At 44.1% G+C, this 26,410-nt stretch overlaps 1 protein-coding gene across 1 annotated transcript; it reads right to left on the reverse strand.

The window, feature by feature from the left end:
* Window positions 1-796: 796 nt before the first annotated feature.
* LOC145360118 (beta-lactamase-like protein 1) lies at window positions 797-23,388 on the reverse strand. The gene is made up of 7 exons (XM_080215085.1): window positions 23,277-23,388; window positions 19,034-19,161; window positions 17,212-17,321; window positions 11,265-11,422; window positions 7,321-7,565; window positions 6,474-6,579; window positions 797-3,412 (listed from the first exon to the last, which is right to left on the reverse strand). Exons 2-7 carry the CDS (start codon window positions 19,137-19,139, stop codon window positions 2,440-2,442), a joined length of 1,698 nt encoding a protein of 565 aa, XP_080071211.1. The 5' UTR covers window positions 19,140-19,161; window positions 23,277-23,388; the 3' UTR covers window positions 797-2,439.
* Between the last annotated feature and the right edge of the window lie 3,022 nt (window positions 23,389-26,410).

The raw sequence follows: 26,410 nt of genomic DNA on the forward strand, positions 1-26,410 counted from the left end.
GATGGAATGGGGTACACTGGTTACCCATTATGATTGTGAGTTCTCAAAACTATGGATTAGTTGGGTTAACACTGGAGATCTTGCCGGGATCCCAGGAATGAAGGGTTTGCCATATGAGGAGGTTGAGGAGTTTGGGTCTATACTCGATGGAGTTTAGAAGAATGAGAGGGGATCGAATTGAAACTTATGGAATACTCAGAGGCCTAGATAGAGTGGACATGGAGAGGATGTTTCCACTAGTGGGAGAGATTAGAACCAGAGAGCACAACCTCAGAGTGAAAGGATGCTCCTTTAAAACTGAAATGAGGAGGAATTTCTTCAGCCAGAGAGTGGTGAATCTGTGGAACTCATTGCCACAGAAGGCTGTGGAGGTGGGTCATTGAGATCGTTAATATAGAGATAGAGAGGTTCTTGATCAATTAGGGGATCAAGGGTTATGGGGAGGAGGCAGGAGAATGGGAATGAGAATCATATCAGCCATGATTGAATGGCAGTGCAGACTTGATGGGCTGAATGGTCTAATTCTGCTCCTGTAGCTTATGGGAGCAATTTCAACATGATCTCAATGGGGATAGGGCAAGGAAGGTAGGCTGGGGTAAGATGTTCTGTCGTAGAGTCAGTGCAGACTCGATGGGCCAAATGGTCTCCTTCTGTTCTGTAGGGATTCTATGATAATTGGCAAAATCACAAGGGCACATTTAAGGCTCTCGGCAGTATCACTACATCCACAAATTTCAATCAATTTTATTTATTGACATAAATTAGTACAGTCCTACAAATAGTAAAGATGGCACAAACACATTGAATGATGAAATAGCTGTGTTAAAAGTGGTGTTTTGCATCCAGCATTGGGGCGCAAAATTACCATCAAAGTCTTCACCACTGAGTCCAGGTCCTGGTGGGTCAGGAGAATATTGATAATTTTAGACCTTGTTGTTTTATCAGGATTGGACAATGTGGACTGTGGAATTTAAAAATCTTCCGCCAGGTCTCTTGACGATTTTCAGCACTGCTTCAATGTTTGCAAACTCTTCACTTCACTCCGCACAGAGAGGCTCCATCAAGCACTTTGAGTCAGCAAGCAACGTGGTGCAAAAATGTGCTGCTCGGGCGAAAAGACAGCTGTCCCACACAATGATGTGTCGCTACAGGAGATGAATGCCGTTCTAACTCTCATCCTCACCAGCTGCTTAATACTTTACCTGTAACTATTGGACAGCATTGCACAAAGCAGACAAGGGTTCAGAGACACGATTTAATTATCAGGCTGGGAAGTGGACAATAGTGTACTGTTGTAGGGTCCCTCATCCTACAGCACAAATATCTCCCACTTTCTATGCCTTTTAGCTTTGACAAAGGGTCATCTGGATTCGAAACATCAGCTCTTCTGTCTCCTGACAGACCTGCTGAGATTTTCCAGCATTTTCTCTTTTGGTAGTGGCTGGTGTGTGTGTGAGAGGGGGAATGGTGGATTTGCCACTGGATTTTCACAAGGATCAGTGTTGTTTGTAACTTTTATACAAGTGACTAAGAAGGGCAAACATTTCCAAGATGTCCAAACGACATTGAACTGTGTTCAGTGGCCAATGATGTAAACCATTGTTTGATATTAGAAGGGAGCTGGACAAGTTGGATCAGTGATCAGAAAAGCTGGATGTAAATCATAGAATCCCTACAGTGCAGAATGAGGCCATTCAACCCATCAAGTCTGCACCAAACACAATCCCACCTACAGTTGTAAAGCCACTTATTTACCCTGCTAATCCCCCTGACACTAGGGTCAATTTTGCACAGCCAATCCACCTACCTGCACATCTTTGGACTGTGGGAGGAAACCGGAGCACCCGGAGGAAACCCACGCAGACATGGGGAGAATGTGCAAACTCCACACAGACAGTGAACTGAGGCCAGAATTGAACCTGGGTCCCTGGCAGTGCTAACCACGGTGTCACCGTGCTGCCCCAAAGTTATGAATATATAGAAAAGTCAGTGTACCCGAACAGGCACCGGAGTGTGACGACTAAGGGATTTTCACAGTAACTTCATTGCAGTGTTAACGTAAGCATATTTGTGACACTAATAAATAAACATTTAAAAAATAGTTATGGAGGTTCTAACAACAATTCTGTGAGGAAGTAAACAGCAGAAATGTAGGTTGGGAATATCCTTTAGAGTTAATACTTTTCCAGTGTTATATCTTCATCAAGGGATCAGGCCAGGGTGGGGTGGGAGGGGGGAAACAGCTGCAAGGCGATTCCTGGCCATGTTGTTCTACTAAGTGTGGGATCACAGATGATGGTAAATCTTGATTGAGTGATCATAGAGGGGCCCTGCAGGGAGAAAGGTTTCTTTTCCTTGTTGCAGTATTTCTAAATGTTCTTGACTCGACAAATGGCTTTTCAAATATTCCTAAAACAGCTGCACGTTCTGTGCCGATTCTCAGAATTTTGGTTTTCGGTTAATGCGGAGGATATTATAGGTATTTAGACCCGGAGCATCAAAACCAGTGGACAAGCCTTTCCTGTTGAACTGGAAGAAATTGAACAGTTGTCCATCCTGTGCTTCGAGAGACACTGAGGCTGTGCTAAATTTCAGAACACACGGATATTCTTTCTCAAATACAATTTGAAATATCCTCTCTTCTAAGTAACATAGCTTGATAGTCCTGTATCTCTCGGGTATCAGCTTTTCAATGTGAGGGCCAAATTGCTGCATCACTAATACTCCATCCTCATCCTTCTTGATCTCATAAAAGGTCAAGTTTGCGAATGTGTAATAACCAACGTAAGGCTTGGAGTGGGGAGGTGGGTAAAGGACCCTGTGGCTCTGTCGAAAGGCAGACTCCATGGCGGGTATTAGGTGCTTGTAAACTCCTGTAGTCAAGTCCGTCTCCTGGGGTCGGGCCCCTGACATCAGAATGATGAATCCCAGTTTGAGCTTGGGAACCAGGGAGAAGCTAGCGGAGTAACCATCCAAGTCACCGTCTTTCTTAATGATATCATATCCAAACAGCTCACTGATTTCCCACGGCGTTCCTGTTTTGCTGGCAAAGTAATCCTCCGAGCACCTGAACACTGGGGTCAGCATCATTTTGATGGTGTCAGGCTCCAGGAGGTGCCTGTGAACAGCCCCCAGGAGAACCATCGCCAACTTAGCCAGGTCAGCGGTGGTCGAATACATCTGGCCAGAGGGTCGGTACCAGCCGAGGTTGTATAGCTGCGCCGGTTGACCATTGCTGTACACACCGACCGCCAGCTGGGAACGGACCGAGTGCGTGAACTCGAATCCAGTGTGCTCCATTCCTATTTTAGCCAAAATATTCTCAGTTATCCAGCGCTGATACTCCGATCCAGCAACTTTGCTGGCCAGAATGTGAGCCAGCAGGGAAAATGCCAAATTACTGTAATGGCATCTAAGAAAGAGAGAATAATAATTGTTACTCAGTTAGAGTTCATTTTGTGTATTTTCTTCTTTACTTAAGCACATTGAATAAAATCAAAATTATGCAGCAAATTGTTACCGACAATACAACATATGGGTGACACAGTGGCACTGCAGCCTCCCAGCTCTGGGGACACGGGTTCGATTCCAGTCTCGGGTGACTCTCTGAGTAGAGATTGCACATTCTCCCCGTGTCTGCATGGGTTTTCTCCCACTTTCCACATGACGTGCGGGTTAGGTTGATTGGCCATTGTAAATTGCCCCTGAGTGTCAGGGGGATTATTTGAGTTCCCACCCACCTGACGAAGGAACAGCCAGTTCCGAAAGCTTTTGCTACAAATGAACCCATTGGACTTTACCCTGGTGTTATGAGACTTCTTACTGTGTTTACCCCAGTCCAACGCCAGCATGTCCACATCATGTCAGGGGGATTAGCAGGATAAGGGGTTAGGGCCTTGGTGAGATTGTGGTCAATGTAGATTTGATGGGCTGAATGGCCTCCTTCTGCACGGTTAGGGTTCTATTAACATTCTGTCGTGATTTTAATGTGCCTTTTTTGTTCTTACAAGTCCTAAATCCACATTTGGAAAGGGAGTTGCTCCGTACATTTGTTACTGATTAAATAATCTGGACACAGGTCTGCCAATTTACTTAAATTGTTTCTGAAGGTCCAACAAATTTTTATTCCTCGATAACAAATTCCTCAGTGTCTGATTCATCGCAGAAAGTAAAGCAGAATGGGGCTTGCTACCGCCAACTAACTCATGGCTGGATCCATCAGAAACACATACATTACTGGGCAGAGCAAAGAGCTCATTTCCATCAACAAGTGGCCCCAAAGGAGAGGAACAGGGTCTGAGAGCTCAGTGGAAACAGCAGTGCCAGATTCAGGGCAGACAGCAGCTAAGTTTACAGAGAGTGATATGAAGATACGTTACTGCTTCTCCTCAAGGTGAAGATCTTCCAGTATGCACAGGGGAGGCAATCCCAGAACTGTTATGGCGCAGGAGGAGGCCATTTGGCCCATCATGTCTGCACCCCTCTCCAAACAAGTTTATTTTATTAGTCACAAGTAGGCTTATGTTAACACTGCGACAAAGTTACTGTGAAAATCCCCTAGTCGCCACACTCTGGCACCTGATCGTATACACTGAGCGAGAATTTAGCATGGTCAATGCACTTAACTAGCACGTCTTTCAGACTGTGGGAGGAAACCAGAGCACCTGGAGGAGACCCACGCAGACACGGGGAGAATGTGCAGACTCCACACAGACAGTGACCCAAGCTGGAATCGAACCTGGCGCTGTGAGGCAGCAGTGCTAACCACCGTGCCACCGAGTGTTATGACTTAGTGACATTTCCCTGCTTTCCCCCATGTCTTTGCACTTTGTTTCTATTCAGATAATCATCTTATTGCCCTCGAATGGCTCGATTGAACCTGCCTCCACCACATTTCCAGGCAGTGCATTCCAGACCCAAAATACTCGCTGTGTAAAAAAGTTTCTTTTCACACATCACACTTGCTTCTTTTGCAATTCAACCTTTTATAAGGTTGATTGGCTGGTCTTCCCGAACCAGCAGCTATTTGCTCAGTGAGGAGGTTACACTGCTTACATGCTCCAGCCCCCAAAATCAGATTGTAAAATTGGATTTGCTGAGGAAACCAATGCACAACTTTCTGTTAACGGTTCCCCCACACGCTTAGGCTAGAACATAGAAAACTACAGCACAAACAGGCCCTTCGGCCCACAAGTTGCACTGATCATATCCCTACCTACTAGGCTTACCTATAAACCTCAATCCTATTAAATCCCATGTACTCATCCAGAAGTCTCTTAAAAGCTAATGATGAGATCGCGAGTGGTGGGTGTGATCTCACAACATTCTTCTGTTACTCTGATGTGAAGCATTGCCCATTATGTTGAATGGCACACAGTGACTGCCAGTCAAGCTTAGAAAGTCTCTTCAGAGCACTAATAACACCAGTTGTTGTAATCTACCTCCTCTTTCACTCAGTGGCCGGGATTTTCCCGGTTTGCTTGCCACAGGAATCGGAGTGGGCGAGGGGCGGACGATGGAAAGGTCCACTGACCTCGGGTGGGATTTTCCAGTTTCAGGATGAGCCCAATGTGTCTCGGATGTGGGTTAGTTGCACCGTAACTCCTGCCTGAGGTGCAACTCCCACTGTAACAGCACAAGATGCACACATTCCACCTGGATATCTGCCTGTGACTGCAATCTCATCGGAGCTTTGTAGATCAGTCATGGTAGCAGTAAAGTCCCAATCAGACGTATCCTGAAGCAGCTTTTGTACTGATGCCTGTGATGAAAACCAGATTAAAAGTGCTTCTGCTGTTAGTGCAGTGAGTTACACGATTCACCCTTTGTTTTGTACAAGGCGGTTTGAAGCCAGACCCCGTTATGCTCCTCCCATGAAAAGCTTCATTAATTATTTGTGTAAACTAACAATACAGTGGAATATTTAACTGGATAAGGACATATAATCTTATTTTTAAAAATCAAGAATCATCCATAAATTCTAATTGGTCATCAATTCTTTACCATAAGATATAGGAGTAGAGCTAGGCCATTCTGCCCATCGAGTCTGCTCTGCCATTCAATCATTGATGAACAGAGTCACAAGGCTGCTGATTAACTTTTAACAAAAGAGTGTAACATTTATTAAGCATGAAAAGATTAAGACATAAGATATTAGGTTATTCGGCCCATCGAGTCTGTTCTGCCATTCAATCATAGCAGATATGTTTCTCAACCCCATTCTCCTGCCTTTTCCCAGTAATCTTTGATCCTCTTACCAATCAAGAATCTACCTGTCTCCATCTTACACGCACTCAATGTCCTGGCCTCCACAGCCTCCTGTGGCAATATATTCCACAGATTTCCCCACCCTCTGGCTGAAGAAATTCCTCCTCAGCTCAGTTCTAAAGGGTTGTTCCTTTACTCTGAGGCAGTGCCCTCAGATCCCAGTCTCTTAAAGTTTAAAATTTCCGTGCTGAAGGATGAACTCTGACCTTGTGCCAGGATCCGCAACGAGAAGATCGTCCTGCAGAAGGTTCAGCGCCATCTCAGTGTTTCCATCCCAGAGCAGACTTGTTGACCGGAGGCGCCTGGGTAACCCTGGAAAACAATTCAGACAGAATTTACCTAGCTCTGTAATCAAGGCCAACAAGTTCATGGGAGTGATTCCCGGCTTCAGGCTTCACTGTCTGTACGGAGTCTGCACATTCTCCCTGTGCCTGCGTGGGTTTCCTCCGGGTGCTCCAGTTTCCTCCCATAGTCCAAAGCTGTGTGGGTTAGGTGGATTGACCATTCCAAATTGTCTTTTAGTGTCGGGGTCCAGCTAGGGTGAATGCATGGTGTTATGGGGACAGGGTCTGGGAGGGATGGTAGTGAGTGTAGGCTTGATGGGCTGAATGGCCTCTTTCTGCACTGTAGGGATTCTATGATTCAATTTACAGGATGGGACTTCCTGAACTCCGTGCGAAATTTCTAATATATCCTTTTGACTTGCAATGCTCTTCACATGTGTGCATATATGTGTGAAAATTCTGCTTATAACTAGCTAAGGGACACACTGGGAATGTTTTTGGTGTATTCCAGGTTAACTCTATTTCATGACCTAATATTTGCTTCTTTTAAAATTAGATAATATTTACCATGTCAGAGGAAGCAGTATTTTGTTTGAGGACATATTTTGTTAGGTTGATTGGCCATGCTAAGTTGACCCTAGTGTCAGGGGATTAGCAAGTAATTATGTGGGGTTACGGGAATAAAGTTTAGGTGGGATTGCAGTGCAGACTCGATGGACTGAATGGCCTCCTTCTGCACTGTCGGGATTCTACAAAATATTTTTCTTACCCGACAGCTGACTGGCCATCCGTTTCAAGGTCACAGATGATACTTTTGTACTGGCTTCCCCTCTCTCAAATACCAAGTCTTCTGCCTTGTACTTATGTTCTGGCAATTTTGAATTTCCCAGTGGGTTTTTGACTGTAAAGTTTTTGACATATTTTGTGAGTGGATCGTCCAGAGATGTAATTTTCCCATCTTGCCAGAGTTTGTATAGCATTATAGCAGGGAATATTTTGGAAATGCTCGCAATCCTGAAACAAGAGAAATGATTTTGAGATTTTCACCCAGTTTGATATCACAACGTGTCACACACTAAGTGGCGTTAAGAAGGAATCTCAAAATACGTATTATAATAATGAAAATGTGCAAAAGTAAGTGCATGAACAGTCGCTGTTCCACCTTTACCTTCTGATGAAGACGAAAAGGATTTGCTCCGAATTTTGACGTGAGCTAAGCAAACATTTCTAACGATGCTTTGGCTGTGGCGTCTACATCCATGGGCATAAGGGCCACTGCATCTGGATATCCAGATGTTCTCCCCATCATGGTTAGCCTGTACCATTCTTAGAGTGAACTCTGAACTTTTAGGATTGCACAGTGGTTAGCACTGCTGCTTCACAGTGCCAGGGACCTGGGTTTGATTCCTGACTTGGGTCACTGTGTGGAGTCTGCATGTTCTCCCCGTGTCTGTGTGGGTTTCCTCCCACAGTCTGAAAGATGTGCTGGTTAGGTGCATTGGCCGTGCTAAATTCTCCCTCAGTGTATCTAAACAAGTGCTTGGGGTGTGGCAACTCGGGGATTTTCACAGTAACTTCATTGCTGTGTTGATGTACGCCTACTTGTGACACTAATAAATAAACTTTAAAAAATCTTTAAGGAAAGCTCAAACTTAAAAAATGACAGTTCAAGGAACCCACAATATCTATATTACTTTCTTTTCCACACCACTGATTTTGTCTGGATCTGGGTTACCACTCAAGCTTTATCTTTTATAACCAAATTAGTCCATTATTCAAATGATTTCCCAGCTGAATTGGTACAGGTCTGGCTGCTTCCTAACATGAGTGCTTTCCACCAACTGACCCAGTGAAACCATGGGCCTATGGTGGCTCAGTCGCTACTCATCCTGGCCTAGCTGTGCCGTTACCAGTAGCAGGTAGCTCTCGCTATCACATGTCCTTTTAGTGGATCATTGATTCGAATCATAGAATCCCTACAGTGCAGAAGGAGGCCATTCGGTCCTTTGAGCCTGCGCTGACAACAATCCCACCCAGGACCTATCTCCGTAACCCCATGTACTTACCCGGCTAATACCCCAACATTAAAGGGCAATTTAGCATGGCCAATCTACCTAACCTGCACATCTTTGGACTGTGGGAGGGAACCCACGCAGACATAGGGAGAATGTACAAACTCCACACAGACAGTGACCCAAGACTGGAATTGGGCCGCTGTGAGGCAGCAATGCTAACCATTGTGCGTTGTGCTTGCCCTGACACTGACACTATTAACACTGAGTTTAGGATTGCTGTGATATTCCTTTGTATGTTCCACCTTTTCACATCTCCTAACTGTTCCTGTTTATGTTCCTAGTCAAACAGCCATATCCCTGGATCTTTTGGAATCACTTCCAGAATTAATTGCCTTAAAGGCTGTTACCACCAATTCCAAATTTTCAATTTAAACCCAGAAATTCCAAACCCAGAAATTCTCTCACAAGTGGAAATGGTGCTGAGGATGCTGCTGATTTTGTTCTTTTGAAAACTGCTCAGTTAAATCTACAGTCCGTGACAGTCTGATATCATTGGATGCCACATTCTGTAAGCATCTCACAGGCAATAAACAGTATAAAAGCATGCTTCCCAGTTGTAGTCAGCTTTGACCATTTGCACGTCCCATTGGATATTCTGCCAAATGTTTTTGAGTAGAAAAGAAAAGGAAATAATTTGCATTCAAACACCACTTTCTGTGACCTTTGGATGTCCTAAAGTGCCTTACAGTCAATCATTAATTTTAAGTGTCAGTTCTGATGTAATGGAATGAAATGTTGCCTATCAGCAAGTACAGGCTTTAACAATTCCATTGTTAGGCTAATTGCCTTATTAAAGACAGAGGATGGTTATTGGCTCGACCTCCAAATGAGGGCGGCACACTGGCGCAATGGTTAGCACTGCTGCCTCGCAGCGCCAGAGACCCAGGTTCGATTCCTGGCTTGGGTCGTTGTCTGGATGGAGTTTGCACGTTCTCCCCATGTCTGCATGGGTTTCCTGCGAGTGCCCCCGTTTCCTCTCAGTCCAGAGATGTGCAAGTTTGGTGGACTGGCCATGCTAAATTGCTCCTTAGTGTCAGGCGGAACAACTAGCGTAAATGTATAGGGTTACAGGGATGGTGTCTGGGTGGGATTGTGGTCGATGGGCTGAATGACCTCCTTCTGCACTGTAGGATTCTATGAAGAGTATAAACGAATGCAGCTGGAAGAGTTGGGGGCATAAGAAGTTTGTTTCCATACTGAGCTGTATGAAGAATAAACTTGCTGAAGATAAAATACATTTTATGATTGTATTATTGCTCAATTACATTATTTCTCCGGTTTATACTAGCACTGATATTAACAGATGTGGAAGCCAATTTGTACATGATAAGTTTCCACAAAGAAACAATGACAAGATAATCTGTTGCAGTTGGTTGTGGACTAAATGCCAGCCAGGAGAACTCCTCATGCTGTGGGATCATTTACTTCCATCCGAGAGGGTTTGGCTTAATTCCTGAGCCAAAACACAGCTGAAACTTCACGATGGATTCTGGTGTGGGGCTTAATTCCCCATCAGCCCATTCAGATGGAGGTTCAAAAAAAAATCCCATGATTCTATTTAACACAACGAGGAAAGTTCTCCTGGTGGCCAGACTGATGCTAACTACGGCTCATATTTCTTTGGAACATCCTGAGGTGACGAACGGTGTGAGTGAATGTAAATATAAGTGAACAGAAAATATAAATCAGTATTTATTCTTGTAACAGTCACAGCATTTTGAGGGCAAAACGCTGGAAATCTGAAACAGAAAGTGCTGGAAAATCTCAGCAGGTCTGACAGCATCCATGGAGAGAGTAGAGTCAATGTTTCGAGAATGGATGACCCTTCGTCAGAGCTAAAGACTCTTTAGCTCCTCTTCAGCTAGCGATGCCCATGTCCACAAATGAATATAACAAAAAAAAGTTGGCACAATGATTCACCAATATTCTTTAGGGAGGAAATCTGCCATCCTTACATGATCTAATTCCATATCCACATCAGCGTGATTGGCTCTTAACTGCCCTCTGAAATGGCCAAAGAAGCCACTCAGTTCAAGGGGTGGGCAACAAATTTGATTTGATTCAATTTATTATTGTCACATGTATTAAGATACAGTAAAAAGTATTGTTTCTTGCGCGCTATACAGACAAAACATAACATTCATAGAGAAGGAAAGGAGAGAGTGCAGAATATAGTGTTACAGTCATGGCTAGGGTGTAAAACAAATCAACTTAATGCAGGGTAGGTCCATTCAAAAATCTGATGGCAGCAGGGAAAAAGTTGTTCTTGAGTCGGTTTGTGTGTGACCTCAGACTTATGTATCTTTTTCTTGACAAAAGAAGGTGGAAGAGAGAATGTCCGGACTGCGTGGCATCCTGATTATGCTGATCTTATCCAGAAGGATGGTTTAAACATCGCTGTATCTTGCTTCTAAAGATACAGCTTGTACTGCAACGGGACAATTTGGTAAGTGGGAGATCAATGGGCCCCTTCACCTCAACCCATCTGGTGATTTGTGGAGTGAAATCTTTCATAAATAAATCTTATTTCTTGGCTTGGCCTGAGGTAAAAGTACCTTACATAAGCAATATGGAATTATTCACAAATATGCTTCCTGTGAAGAGCGAGATAGGAAAATGATAGGAGTTGTAAAGTTACCTGTAGGCAGTATATTCATTTGGTGGGGGTGAAAACTCATCTGATACATTTCTTTTTCCAAAGTTTCCAGTCCACAGAACAGTGTCATTATAAATGACAATGGCTGAAATGGATGGCAGACTCATTGTGTGTATTTGACTGCATAGAAGAGAGTCAACCTGTAAAACACAATTATATACCTAACTTTTAATTCTGAATTTTCAAAGAGGAAGAGGAAAGGACCTTTGGGGGGTGGTGAGGGTTCCCTTCCCACTATCTGAGATGTCAGCAGCAAACACATTGCTTTTTTTCCCCCTTTATTCTTTCATGGGATGCTGGCTGGGCCAGCATTTGTTGCTTATCCCTTATTGCCCTTGAACTGACCTTGCTAGGTCTTTTCAGAGGCTTGTTAAGAGTCACAAATAGGCCAGACCAGGTAAGGATGGCAGATTTCCTTCCCTCCTTCCAGGTAAGGATGGCAGATTCCTTGTGTAGCATGGTGCCCAATGTTAAAAGGAGGCTCTAGATGGAAGCAAAGCCTTCTCCCCCACCCTGTTTGCCCCCCCACCATTAGTGAACCAGATAGGACATTAGTGAACCAGAAAGGTTTAAATGACAGTCAGCGATGGTTTCATGGTCACTATTACTGAGACTAACTCTCAGTTGGAGATTTATTAACTGATTTCCAATCCCACCAGTTGCCATGATGAGATGTGAACCCACATCCCTCAATCATTAGCCTGGGCATCTGGATTATTAGTTCAATGTCATTACCACTGTCTCCTCATTTTTGCTGATACTTCTTGCCACGCAGCCATTTGATGCTCCAACAAGTGTTAATTGGCTGGAGATGGGACCGCAGCCCAACCCCAACCCCAACCCGGGAAGGCAGTCCTATAGTCTCAGCAGCTACAGACGTTGCACTGGACAGGTCTGGGACAACAATCAATCCTCAGAGTCCAAGTCCTGGGAGTCTTGGATCAGTTAAAGGGTCTCAGGGTGGGTTGGAGAGGTGAAGCCCAGGGAATGGCCAGAGGGGAGTGGGAAGCATTGACAGAGAGGCCAGCAGGGGGAAACACAGCATTTGCAGAGGCGAGACCTATTTTTTTCTGGGGGGGATGTGGGAGGGAGGGGGGGTGCGCAGCATGGTGCCCAATGTTAAAAGGAGGCTCTAGATGGAAACAAACCCCTCTTCCCCACCCTGCTTGCCCCCCCCACCAACTTCCCATCTGAAGCCTGAGCAGGTTTCTTTTCGGGCTCCCCCCCCTGCCCCTGAACCACTCCAGCCAGCCTAAAAACTAAGAGGTTGGGTGGGAAATGATCTTTAAGTGGTCAATAATTGGCCACTTGGAGGCTTCAACGGGGGCCAGGGCTGCACTAGCATAAAATTGCAGAGGTCAGGGCTCAAGGGAGGGTGGTGGGTAGTCATGCTAAAAGGTTTGGAGCTGCCCCCAAGCCCAAACCCGTCAGGGAGGGAATGTAATATTCTGCTCATAATTTTGTTGGAAATGTACAGTGAGAAATATGATAACTTCTCAGTGAATGGGATGGATCCTGACTTTGTGCAATAGTGTAATGTGTGTTATAGCAACTCTGTCTTATACTTTCATCCAGTTTTATTTCTGTTGAAGTCAAATTATAATATAAGCAAAACGTCCACTAAATGTTTACCATTCATTATTCTGAAGCCCCATGCCACAAATCCCCTCAATCTTCGATCATCCTGCCTCCTTTCATTAAATGCTTTCCAACCAGATCCTTTGGTTATTTCCACTGACTAGATGCTTTCAAGCAAGGATTTAGGAATATTCCCCAATCCTTTTATTTATCAGCCTTTGGCAGTGGAGACTTTCTCATATTAACTCAATTGCAAAGTTCCATTAACCAAACTAAAATCAGAATCCTTTCATATTGCCTTAATCTGCATTATCCAGATTAATGTTGGCCCATCACATCTCAACCCTAATACATGATAAATCTTACATTTTACTTGTAATGCATTCACATGGTTTGTCATTGGCAATATAACAGCAATGTTACAATTTGATATCATTGACAAATAAGCCTCAGACACTGTCTTGTGGAGTTTGCATGTTCTCCTCATGTCTGCTTGGGTTTCCTCCAGGTGCTCCAATTTCTCCCCACAGTCCAAAGATATGTGGTTTAGGTTGATTGACCATGCTAAATTGCCCCTTAGTGTTAGGGGAAGTAGCTGGGATAAATGCATGGAGTTACAGGAATAGGGCCTGGGTGCAGTTGGTCCACTTTGGTAGGAAGAATGGTAGGAAGGACTATTACTTACGGGGCGAAAAACTGCAGCAGGCGGCGGTGCAGAGGGACCTCGGGGTCCTTGTGCATGAGTCGCAAAAACCCAGCTTGCAGGTGCAGCAGGTGGTCAGGAAGGCGAATGGGATGCTGGCCTTCATAGCGAGGGGGATTGAATATAAAAGTAGGGAGGTCTTGCTGCAGCTGTATAGGGCATTGGTGAGGCCGCAGCTGGAGTACTGTGTGCAGTTTTGGGCGCCGCACCTGCGCAAAGATATTTTGGCCTTGGAGGGAGTGCAGAGGAGGTTTACTAGGCTGATACCGGAGTTGAGGGGATTGAGCTATGAGGAGAGGCTGAATAAACTGGGCTTGTACTCGTTAGAGTTTAGAAGAATGAGGGGAGATCTCATTGAGACGTATAAGATGATGAATGGGATGGATAGGATAGAGGTGGAGAGACTCTTCCCGCTCAAAAAAGACAGTAGGACTAGGGGGCACAGCCTCAAGATAAAAGGGGGGCGGTTTAGAACGGAGTTGAGGAGGAACTTCTTCACTCAAAGGGTGGTGAATCTCTGGAATTCTCTGCCCGTTGAAGTGGTGGAGGCTGCCTCGCTAAATATTTTTAAGACGCGGGTTGATGGGTTTTTGATAAGAGAGGGGATTGAGGGTTATGGGGAGAAAGCAGGAAAGTGGAACTGAGCAGCGACAGATCAGCCATGATCTTATTGAATGGCGGGGCAGGCTCGAAGGGCTAGATGGCCTACTTCTGCTCCTATTTCTTATGTTCTTATGTTCTTATAATATCATAGAATCCCTACAATACAGAGGGAGGCCAATCGGCCCATCGAGTCTGTACCGACCACAACCGCACCCAGGCCCTATTCCTGTAACTCCATGCATTTATCCCAGCTACTTCCCCTAACACTAAGGGGCAATTTAGCATGGTCAATCAACCTAAACCACATATCTTTGGACTGTGGGGAGAAATTGGAGCACCCGGAGGAAACCCAAGCAGACATGAGGAGAACATGCAAACTCCACAAGACAGTATCTGAGGCCGGAATTGAACTCAGGACCCTTGCGCTGTGAGGCAGCCGTGCTAGCCACTGTGCCACTCTAAAATAATATATATATATTTATAATACACATCATATAATAAATGGGAAGGCCATGGCTTAGTGGTATTATCTCTAGACTATTAATCCAGAAACTCAGCTAATGTTCTGGGGATCTGGGTTCAAATCCTGCCACGGCAGATGGTGGAATTTGAATTCAATAAAACTATGGGGAATTAAGAATCTACTGATGGCCATGAAACCATTGTTGATTGTCAGGAAAAACTCATCTGATTTACTAATGATGGAAGAATATCCGCCATCCTTACCTGGCCTGGCCTACATGTGACTCCAGAACCACAGCAATGTGGTTGACTCTTAATTACCCTCAGACAACTACAGATGGGCAATAAATGTTGGCCAGCCAGCGACGCCCATGTACCACAAATGAATAAAAAAAAATCTTCTGCTTCCCCCAAAAAATTAAGTTTCAGAAAAGCACATTGTCCTGACTGTAATGCAATAATTGGTACAAGTTTGTAGCAGCAGCAATGCGGCAGGCAATGGCCTTGTGGTATTATTGCTGGACTATTAAACCAGTGACTCAGCTAAAGTTCTGTGGTCCAGGTTCGAACCCCACCATGGCAGATGGTGGAATCTGAATTCAATTAAAAAAGTCTGGAATTACTGATGATCATGAAACTATTGTTGATTGTCAGTAAAACCCATCTGGTTCACTAATGTCCTTTAGGGAAGGAAATCTGCCGTCCTTACCTGGTCTGACCTACATGTAACTCCAGAGCCACAGCAATGTGGTTGACTGTCAACTGCCCTCCAAGGACATCTAGGAATGGGCAACAAATGCTGGCCTAGCCAGTGACACCCAGGTCCCACGAATAAATAAAAAAAACACAATCTCAGGAACTAGGGGTAAATCTGGAAAGCACCTGAAATTTACAGTTTCCTCCCACACTCCAGGTTTGGATGGATTGGCTATGCTAAATTATCTCTTAGTGTCAGGGGGATTATCAGGATAAGTATGTGGGTCAGTCCTAGGTGGGACTGTGGTCGGTGCAGATTTGATGGGCTGAATGGCCTCCTTCTGCACTGTGGGGATTCTATGATTCTCTGATATGACTGCAGGGGTTCCGAAGGATGGTGTCCCGGGATCAGCCTTCTTCAGCTGCTTCACCAATCTTTTCATCTTAAGGTAAGAAGTGAGGATGTTTGCCGATGACTGCACAATGTTCAGCACCATTTGTAACCGCTCAGATACTAAAGCAGTCCATGCCCAAATGCAGCAAACCTGGATAACATTCAGATTTGGGCTGTTTAAGCGGTAGGTAATACTTACACCACACTAGTGCCAGGCAATGACCATCTCCAACAAGAGAGAATCCAACCAGCTTGCCTTGACATTCAGCAGCTGAGTGCCCCACTATCAATATCCTGGGGGTTATCACTGATCTGAAACTGAACTGGACCAGCCATATAAGTAATGTGGTTACAAGAGCAGGTCAGAGGCTGGGGACTCTGTGGTGAGTAACTCACCTCCTGACTCTCCAAAGCCTGTCCACCATCTATAAGACACAAGTGAGGAGTATGGTGGGATAATCTGGATGGGTGCAGCTCCAACAGCACCCACGAATCATAGAATCCCTTCAGTGCAGAAGGAGGTCTTTCAGCCCATCAAGTCTGCACTGACTCTCAACACAGCACCTTACCCAGGCCCCAACCCCCTGCCCTATCCCCACATTTACCCCACTAATCCCCCTAACCTACACATCTTGGGACACTAAGGGGGAATATAGCATGGCAAATCCACCTAACCTTCACGTCTTTGGACTGTGGGAGGAAACTGGAGCACCCGGAAGAACACAGAGAGGGAGAACATGCAGACTCCACATAGGCATTCAAGAGGGCATTAGACGACTATTTGAATAGAAGCAATGTGCAGGGAAAATGCAGGGGAATGACACTAAGCCATAAGGCCCGTTTGGAGAGCTGGTGCAGATACAATGGGCTGAATGGCCTCTTTCTGCACCGTAACAATCCTGTGATACAGGATTGCGAAAGCCCAGTTGATTCATTCCCTTCTGGAGTTGAATTTTGGTGCCGTTAAGGAAGCCATATATGTATATATGGAAATGGACAGGAAAGGCAGCCATTCTGTTACAAACAGAGATACATAAATCCTTAAAAGCTGCTCATCTACCTGCAGAGAAACAATGTGCTAGTTGATATCAGTGGCACTTAACTGCAATGCCTTAATTCTAATCCACATCATATCCGAGAAATGGACAGAATGACAATTCTCAAAGTTTCTTATGTTCATTTTCACAATCCTGAGATTTTGGGTTAACAAATAAACTTCAATTCATCGCTTGCTAAATTTACCAAATCCCTATCTAATGAAAGCTGTTCTTTCCATTCCAATTATTCATTGGCAATGTCACTGGGGGTTCCATTATTGTATACTAATTTTTAACCTTTTAATTGTACATCCTTCGAGTGACGCCTCTGACTTGGTGTTATTCTGCTGACACGTGAGCAACTTTCCAAAGATTTTTACACTAACAGCTCGCCCAAGTTGGCCAGAACCGTACCCTGATTTCCCAATAGCTTTTAACGCGGACACAGTTACTAACCTTCTCAAGAGCTTCTTTTAAAATCAGCACGGGATGTACCAACGGCACAGGCTTGGGATGCCTGGGGCACATCTGAACTGCCTCTTGCTCTTTAGACAAAGTAGATTCATCTGAAATCCAACAGAGAAATAATCCGGCAAGGAAGATTCATTTGGAGGACTCAAACTCCCAGAAAAATAACACAATTAACTAAGCGGCGAACTTGATCCAATTTGGTAATGAGCCACAGCATAGGGCTGTAATAAAGGACTAATCACAAACGAACAGAGATAGCAGCAGGGAAAACAGCCAAAAGCTTTCTCTGGGAGATAACTGAGATCAGGAAATTGGTCATCAGGTCTGATAAGAACTCTCACAACACAAGGTTAAAGTCCAACAGGTTTATTTAGCATCATGAACTGTTGGAATGCTGCTCCTTCCTCAGATGAGTGGAGATTTGGGTTCACAAAACATGGCACATGTAGACAGAGACACAATTGCAGCACAGTTATCTTGCAGTTGCATCTCTGTCTTTATATGCCGTGTTTGTGAACACAATTCTCCACTCACCTGAGGAAGGACAGCTCATGATTCCAAATAAACCTGTTGGACTTTAATCTGGTGTTGTGAGTCTTCTTACTGTGCTCCACCCCAGTCCAACGCCAGCATTGCCACCTCAGACCTGATAGCACTCCCTCACTTTTGAATTAGAAACATTCAGACTGTGAGTCGCACTCCTGAGCACAGAAGTTCATGCTGACACTCTGAGGTAGTTTTGCGCTATCGGATGAGATGTTAAACCAAGACTCAGTCTCCTCTCTTGGGTGAATGTACAAGATCCCACACAACTATTTTGGGAAAGGACAGAAAACATCTTCCTTATCCTCCAATTAACATCACTGAAACAGGTTATCTCGAAGGGCCAGATGGCCTACTCCTGCTCCTATTTCTTATGTTCTTATGTTCTTATGTTATCAGGTGATTGCCCTTTGCAGTAGCTGGTCACCACACCTCAGAATAGAATAGAATCGCCACAGCGCAGGAGGAGGCCCATTGAGCCTGCACCGATAACAATCCCACCCTATCCCCGCATCACCACGTATTTACCCTGTATGATCCCCTGACACTAAGGGGTAATTTAGCATGGCCAATTCACCCAACCCGCACATCTCTGGCGTGTGGGAGGAAACCGGAGCACCTGGAGGAAACCCACGCAGACCCAGGGAGAATGTGCAGACTCCAGAATATTGCGGAGCCTAGATAGAGTGGACATGGAGACGATATTTCCACTAGTGGGAAAGGCTAAAGCCCGAGGGCATAACCTCAGAGTGAAGGAATGGACCTTTAAAACTGAAATGAGGAGGAATTTCTTCAGCCAGAGATTGGTGAATCAGTGGAACTCATTCCCACAGAAGGCTGTGGAGGCCAGATCATTGAGTGTTTTTAAGACAGAAATAAATAGGTTCTTGATCAATTAAGGGATTAAGGGTTACAGAGAGAAGGCAGGAGAATGGGGATGAGAATCATGTCAGTCATGATTGAATGGCAAAGCAGACTCGATGGGCTGAATGGCCTAATTCTGCTCTTATATCTAATGGTCCATACTGACAGTGACCCAAGTCTGGAAGTGAACCTAGATTCCTGGTGCTGTGAGGCAACAATGCTAACCATTGCACCATCATACCAACCACTGCGCCACAGTGCCGCTCCTACACTACAGCGCTGATTCGACTACAAAAAAGGTTCATGGGCTGTAAAGATATCCCAAGGCTATGGAAAGGGAAAAGAACAACTCTAATGACAACGGCAAACCTCAGTCTGTGACAAAGGTCCTCACACTTACCCTCGCCTTGCTTTGGGAGCCTGTACTGCCACACAAAACAGCAAGTCATGATGATGGAGACAACTATAAAAAAAGCCATCCCAAGATGTGGCCATTTCAAATCCATAATGAGGACTTTCCTCGCACCTCTGCAAAACAAGAACACAGATTATAAACAGAGGTTCCCAATCACTGGCTCCATCATTCCTACTATCACTGAATTCTAAAGGAAACAAACGCCTGTCGGATCTGAGGATGTACTTGCTTTGCAGAACTAGTTGCTACTGACAAGTTGTTCTTTAGCCTCACTGCATGAACAGAACAAACACTGGAGACTGCCTGAGATTAATATGAATCCACGAGGGTCAATGCATTACATACCATTGATCTACCATGGGTCAATGTGTGACGATAAAAGGTCAATTCTTTAAATTGGGTTTGCATACACTTAGGTTGCACTGCATTAATTCTAACCTATGCTACATTAAAGTAATGGGCAGAATAATAAATCCCAAAGCAACAGTTTCTATTGTTATTTTTACAATGTACATTGCACACTTGCATATGATTCTTACGCTAATGTAATGCATGAATACTTCCCATGAAATGAATGAACGGTAGACTGCAGTTCTGCTTTGTCCAATTATAATATTGATTCATCTATCTCCAGCCCAAAGGGCTGTGGAAGCTTAATCACTGTTTAAAAGTTTTTAAAGTCTATTTATTAGTGTCACATGTAGACTTCCATTAACACTGCAATGAAGTTACTGTGAAAATCCCCTAGTCGCCACATTCCGCCACCTGTTCGGGTACACTGAGGGAAAATTTAGCATGACCAATGCACCTAAACAGCACATCTTTTGGACTGTGGGAGGAAACTGCAGCACCCGAAGGAAACCCATGCAGGCATGGGGAGAACGTGCAGACTCCACACAAGTGACCCGAGCTGGGAATCGAACCCGGTCACTGGCCTGAGTCAGCAGTGCTAATTACCATGCTATGAGCATGTTCAAGGGACAAATCAATTGTTTTCTGGATATTAATGACATCATGGGATATGGGGCAGGACTGGGATTGTGAAGGGGTAGGTGAATCAGCCATGGTATGCTTGAACAGTACAGCAGGCTCGATGGGCCGAATAGCTTTCATGTCAACCTGCAAACGTGAAAGATTTGACTACTGAAAGAAACAATATGCATGTTTAAACACCAGTGAATAAACAGCGATCACAGGAGTCATTCAAACAAGGTGACTGAATTAGTGAAAAACCCTTCTTATTACATTAGATTTCCTGGTTTTTATTCATGTTTTCATATTTCATATTTCAAATTTGTTTTTTTATTTGTGAAAACAGAAACTCAATAACCTCATGCTTGACACATGAGAAGTAGTTACAATGGGAATGTGAAGCTTATGTATTCACATAGGCTTACATTAACACTGCAATGAAGTTACTGTGAAAATCCCCTAGTCACCACACTCCGGCACCTGTTCGGGTACACTGAGGGAGAATTCAGCATGGCCAGTGTACCTAACCAGCACATCTTTCAGACTGTGGGAGGAAACTGGAGCACCCGGAGGAAGCTCACACAGACACAGGACGAATGTGCAAACTCTGCACAGACAATGACCCGAAGCCAGAATTGAACCCAGGTCCCTGGCGCTGTGAGGCAGCAGTGCTAACCACTGTACCACTGTGCTGCAGGATAGGTCAGGATTTGAAGTGAAAAGCAACATTTTTGCACGAGTGGATCTAGAACGAGGACGGCGAGTTCTGAAGGCACAGAATTCTTTTCTTAGAGATCCTGAGAGCATTCCCTATCCTCAGCAAATGTTGGTTTTTGACAGGCATTCAGTATTTTAACAGCATTTATAAGTGAGCCAGGCCACTTTCATTGAATCATAAACATTTATACTTTTGTCATAGATATCTTATGTCCGTATTCAGTAAGGACGGCACAGTGGTTAGCACTGCTGTCTCACAGCACCAGGGACCACAGTTTGATTCCTGGTTTGGGTCACTGTCTGTGTGGAGTTTGCACATACTCCCAGTATCTACATGGGTTTCCTCCAGTTCCTTCCCGCAGTCTGAAAGACATGCTCATTAGGTGCATCGGCCGTGCTAAGTTCTCCCAGAGTGTGGCGACTGGGGGATTTTGACAGTGACTGCATTGCAGTGTTAATATAAGCTTACTTGTGACACTAATAAATCAATAAACTTTATTGAATCGCTGTTTGATTGAATGTAACATAAGATCTACGGCTTTAGCTTGAGGGCAGCTCGAGATGGAGATGATGCCAAGTGACCTCATCAGAGATTGAAACAAAAAACTCCGCACAGGCTTCGGGACTTGTCAGCAAGGAACATGAGCATCGATTAGCTGGCGATTTCCTTAATGAATTGCTCAGTGATCACTGATCTGTTATCACAGAATTATTTCAGCAACCTGTTTGGATCTTGCAACCAATAGTTGCAAAGTTATATGTCCGATAAACTCCTTTGTCATTTAAAAGAGAAGTAAGTTCGAAAGCAGCAATGGTAAGGACATGAGTGTCGCTGGCTGGCCAGCATTTATAGCCCATCCCTAGTTGCCCTTGGAGGGCAGTTGAGAGTCAACTACATTGCTGTGGCTCTGGAGTCACACGTAGGCCAGGCTGGGTAAGAATGGCAGATTTGCGTCACAATATGATCACCCCACCCCCTAACCAGACAAATTCCTGGGAGATGCACGAGTGTCTCAGAGGAAACTGAAGCCAGTCCAGAAAATCAGTCCTTTCCTTAATGTCACTCAGTACCTACCTTTGGCACAAGGTGATTTCTATCACAGACAGGAACAGGCCCAACCCCAGCTTAATGAATCTGCGTCCACCACACAAACTGGGGACTTGTTCCAGGGATCCACTGCTCCCTGGCAAAAGAAGCACTTCTTGACATCTGTTGGCCTTACATGACATGAGATTGTGAGCCCTCGTCCTCCCTAACCCAACTAATGAGAGCAAATTGTCCACTCAAACGCAATCAGTCCCCTTCACCATTCGACTGAATTGCCCGGCCCCCCCTACACTTGACAGAAGCATAAATATCGAGCGCCAGCTCTTTTAAACCATCATAAGATGATTCAGACTGGGAATTAATGCTGTGGCCCTTCTCTCTTTCTCTGTTACTGACCTCCTCCATTCAGCTGAACAGTGCGAGCCCCATGCCGAGAACAGATTTCACCAAACCTGGCTCCACGTGAGACAAAGCTTCATCATTAAAAGCCCAACTATTTTTTTTTTAAGTAGGAATATCAGTTATTAGTAAGACTCACCTAGTATTAATATTATTAGAAGCATAGAGTCCTACAGTGCAGAAGGAGGCCATTCAGCCCATCGAGTCTGCACCAACCACAATCCCATCCAGGACCTATCCCCATAACCCTATGTATTTACCCTAGCTAATCCCCCTGACACTAAGAGGCAACTTAGCATGGCCAATCCACCTAACCCGCACATCTTTGGACTGTGGGAGGAAACTGGAGCACCTGGAAGAAACCCACGCAGACACGGGGAAAAAGTGCAGATTCCATACAGATAGTGACATAGAATTGAACCCGGGTCCCTGGTGCTGTGAGGCAGCAGTACTAATCACTGTGCTGCCCCAACTCAGTAAAATGTCATAGAATTGAAGTTTATATCACGGGATATTTGTAATGACAGGGTGTAAATTAAGAAGCTAAGGAGAAAGGTACCAAGTACAGGTCACCGAATAAAAGCAAGATGGGGTAAATCAGGAAGTGTTTTAAAACGTATTAGAGATATTAGCGCCGTAAATAAACCTACTGTATGCACTGGATATAAAACTAAGCATCCACTCACATCTGCCACCATATGGCCCATGTAGAAGTCAGCGGCTTACATGTGCTGTAAAATGTGTAGGCTTTATTTCTCCCCTCCCAGCTATACAGGAGCTGATTCTGAAGAGCAGCACAAACTATGCTTTAGGTTCATGTGAATACCTCTGTTAAACAAAAATGCTTAAAAGCATGAACGTTCATTAGCTGTTCATCCAACCTAAGTACCTGTCTTTCTTGTAGTTTCATAACTCATCGTGCAATTACGCTTAACTACATTCTTTATCAAAAGTCTAGCATATCTTTAATGCTCAGATCCAAATGACTGGAATTTCCATTATGCCAAACCGCTGCATTTCTAAAGTATTAACTTGCGAGAGGAAAATAACGTTTATTTATTCTTTCCCCTGTCACTACCAGCAGGAACTCACCCAATGCTGTGATTTACTCGGTGACAAGACGAAGGTTATCTTCAATAAAATGCTGTCGAATAGAGGTTTATATCACAGGTTATTTGTAATGACAGGTTGTAAATGCATTTGATTCAGGCAGTTTCAGATCATGGCGAATTATCAATGCACTCTGCTCTCTCAACTCGATTTCTCCTCTGCTGACGTCATAATCCCTAGGTTTATGTCTTAAACCCTACAAGTGGGAAGCAAAGTCTTTAATCCTCACATTTAATTCACTTCTGTCTGCGCAGATAACTCTGGAGAAATAAAAATGTAAAGCACTGCTTCACCATTATTGCACTCATGTTTTATCTGAAATCACACACTTTGTCTGCGGCACACCCAATTAATGAAAAGCTAATCTTAATGCCTTCCAGCTCATACACCCTACACCAAGCTAAACTTCATTTATTAGTCACAATTAAAGCATACATTAACACTGCAAAGAAGTTATTTCCCCTCGTCGCCACGGTCCGGCACTGTTCGGGTCAATCCACCTAACCAGCATGTCTTTCAGACTGTGGGAGGAAACCAGAACAACCAGAGGAAGCCCACACAGGGAGAATGTGCAATTTCATTTTATAATTTCATATTATAATTTCACTTAATGTGCAATGTTTTGATTTTTGAAATAGTTTTTTTTATTCATTCAACATAGGAGGCGCTGGCTGGCCAGCATTCATTGCACATTCCTAGTTACCCAAGGGTAGCTGAGGGTCAACCACGTTGCTGCGTCTCTGCAGTCACATGTAGGCCAGACTCTTTTTGATTTTGATTTGATTTATTATTGTCACATGTATTAACATACGGTGAAAAGTATTGTTTCTTGCGCACTATACAGGCAAAGCATACCGTTCATAAAGAAGGAAACGAGAGAGCGCAGAATGTAATGGTATAGCCATAAGCAATTGAATTAAAGCATTGTTAGAGTGTTTAGAAGAGTTAGAATGAAGTTTTAGAAGCATAGAACGAGTCTGAAAGATATGCTAGTTAGGTGCATTGACTCAAATAGGAGACTAGGGGAATTTAACTTTAAAAATATGCTACAATTATCATATTCAAAATATTCTTACACTGTGCTGATAGATGGAGTGGCATGGTGGCACAGTGGTTAGCACTGCTGTCTCACAGCACCAGGGACCCAGGTTTGATTCCCGGCTTGGGTCACTGTCTGTGTGGAGTTTGCAAGTTCTCCCTGTGTCTGCATAGGTTTCCCTCCGGGTTCTCCAGTTTCCTCCCACAGTCCGAAAGGTGTGCTGGTTAGGTGGATTAACCCAAACAGGCACCAGACTGTGCTGACTAGGGGAATTTTACAGTAACTTCTTTGCAGCGTTAATGTATAAAAGATAGGATTAGAAGGTGTACTGGGCACAGCTCACAAGAAGTCACCCTGCTCCAGCAACTAGGTAAGGAAAGCAGATTCCTTTCCCTAAAGGACATTAGTGAACCAGATGGGTTTTTTCAAGAGTGGGTTCATGGTCATCAGTAGATTCTTAATTCCAGATATTTTTTATTGAATTCATATTTTGGCATCTGTTGCAGCAGGATTTGAACCTGGGTTCCCAGAGCATCAGCTGAAATTCCTGGCTTAATAGTCTAGCGATAATACCACTAGGCCATCACCTCCCCCTAAGATAATGGAGCAGTGAGACTTCTAAAAAGAGAAAGGAACCTCATTGAGCAATGGTCACAGTGAACTGGAGAGAAAATACACTTGCTTTTAAAAGAAGAAAATCCAAGATTGTGGTTTTGTTAGGAAATAGAGATAATTCAAGAAATTTATATTTGTAGTGTGTGTTAGAAGTAAGTTTAATTTTCATGTTTCTGTATTTTTGGGCTAAGAGTTGAAATTTTAGTTTAGTCTCATTTTAAACACAAGTGCTAGCTGGTCTATGACTGTTTCACTTTTGCATTATAATTAAGTTTTTACAACGTAAGAATGAGAGAGTTAAAAAAAATTAGGCTGTTGTTTAGCAACCAGGGCCCAAGACTGAAAAGCAGAAACACTTGTTTTCAGTCTGGAACCATGCAACCAAAAAGCAAGAAACTTCCTGCAAAGGCTGCCAGTACAGGCAAGACAATACAGAGGGGCAGAAACTAAAGAACAGAAAGTTCCAGAAATCAGGGAATGTAAAGAGGGGACCCAGGGAGACTGAAGTCAAAGGGACAAAGAACCAGAATCTGAACAAGGTACTGTTCACTTAAGTTAAAGGGCAGAGAAAGTCTCCCAGTTAAAGAGGGGGTTGAAAGGTGCAGACCTTGAAACATTAATTACTAAGAAGCTGGATATCTGAAGTAATTCTCAGGTTGGTGATGTCTTAATGCAGCCTGTGAAGCAGTGGTGTTCTGTTGGCATGGCTGGGTACCTGAGAGATAGTGTGCAAGCGTAAATGCATGCAACAATGTAGGGCAGGGGAATACTGAAAGGAAAGGTTAAAATCCTCGTCTGGGTCCATTGGTGAAGGCAACTGAGAGAAAGCAAAGATTTCAAAGTGTGTTCTTTGAGAGCAGAGCTTGGAAAACTGTGTCAAATGCAGTTCTTGTGAGACCAGTTGTGTCTCAGTGTGATAAGCATCTGGGGATTTGGTTGTTTTGGGTGGCTCCTGTCATTTGGTTTCACGGTGTGGTTTGACTGACCATAATTTGCCTATTGTTTTACATGGACTGTGTACTTACTGAGAACATTAGAGTACGAGATGGATTTTATAACTTATGTTATTCTTAAAAATGGGAGTAGTATATTATAGTTATTGTCTTGTAGTTGCTTGATGTATGCAGACTCTGGGTCTGTACTTGATGAACTTTTGGATGAAAGGGGGATCTCATTGAAACTTACAGAATATTGAAAAGTCTGGATAGAGTGTACATGGGGAAGATGTTTCCATTTGTAGGAGAAACTAGGATCCAAGGGCACAGCCTCAGAATCAAGGGACAACCCGTTAGAACCGAGATGAGGAATTTCTTCAGCTAGAGGCTGGTGAATCTACGGAATTCATTGCTGCAGAAGGCTATGGAAGCTAGGTCGTTGAGTGTATTTACCAATCAAGAACCCGTCTGTGTCTTAAAGGGATCAAAGTTTATGGGCAAAAGAGTGGGAGAATGGGGTTGAGAAA

The sequence above is a fragment of the Carcharhinus amblyrhynchos genome, chromosome 30, assembly GCF_965287045.1.
Source record: "Carcharhinus amblyrhynchos chromosome 30, sCarAmb.v2.hapA, whole genome shotgun sequence".
In the NCBI taxonomy this organism is placed as follows: Eukaryota; Metazoa; Chordata; class Chondrichthyes; order Carcharhiniformes; family Carcharhinidae; genus Carcharhinus; species Carcharhinus amblyrhynchos.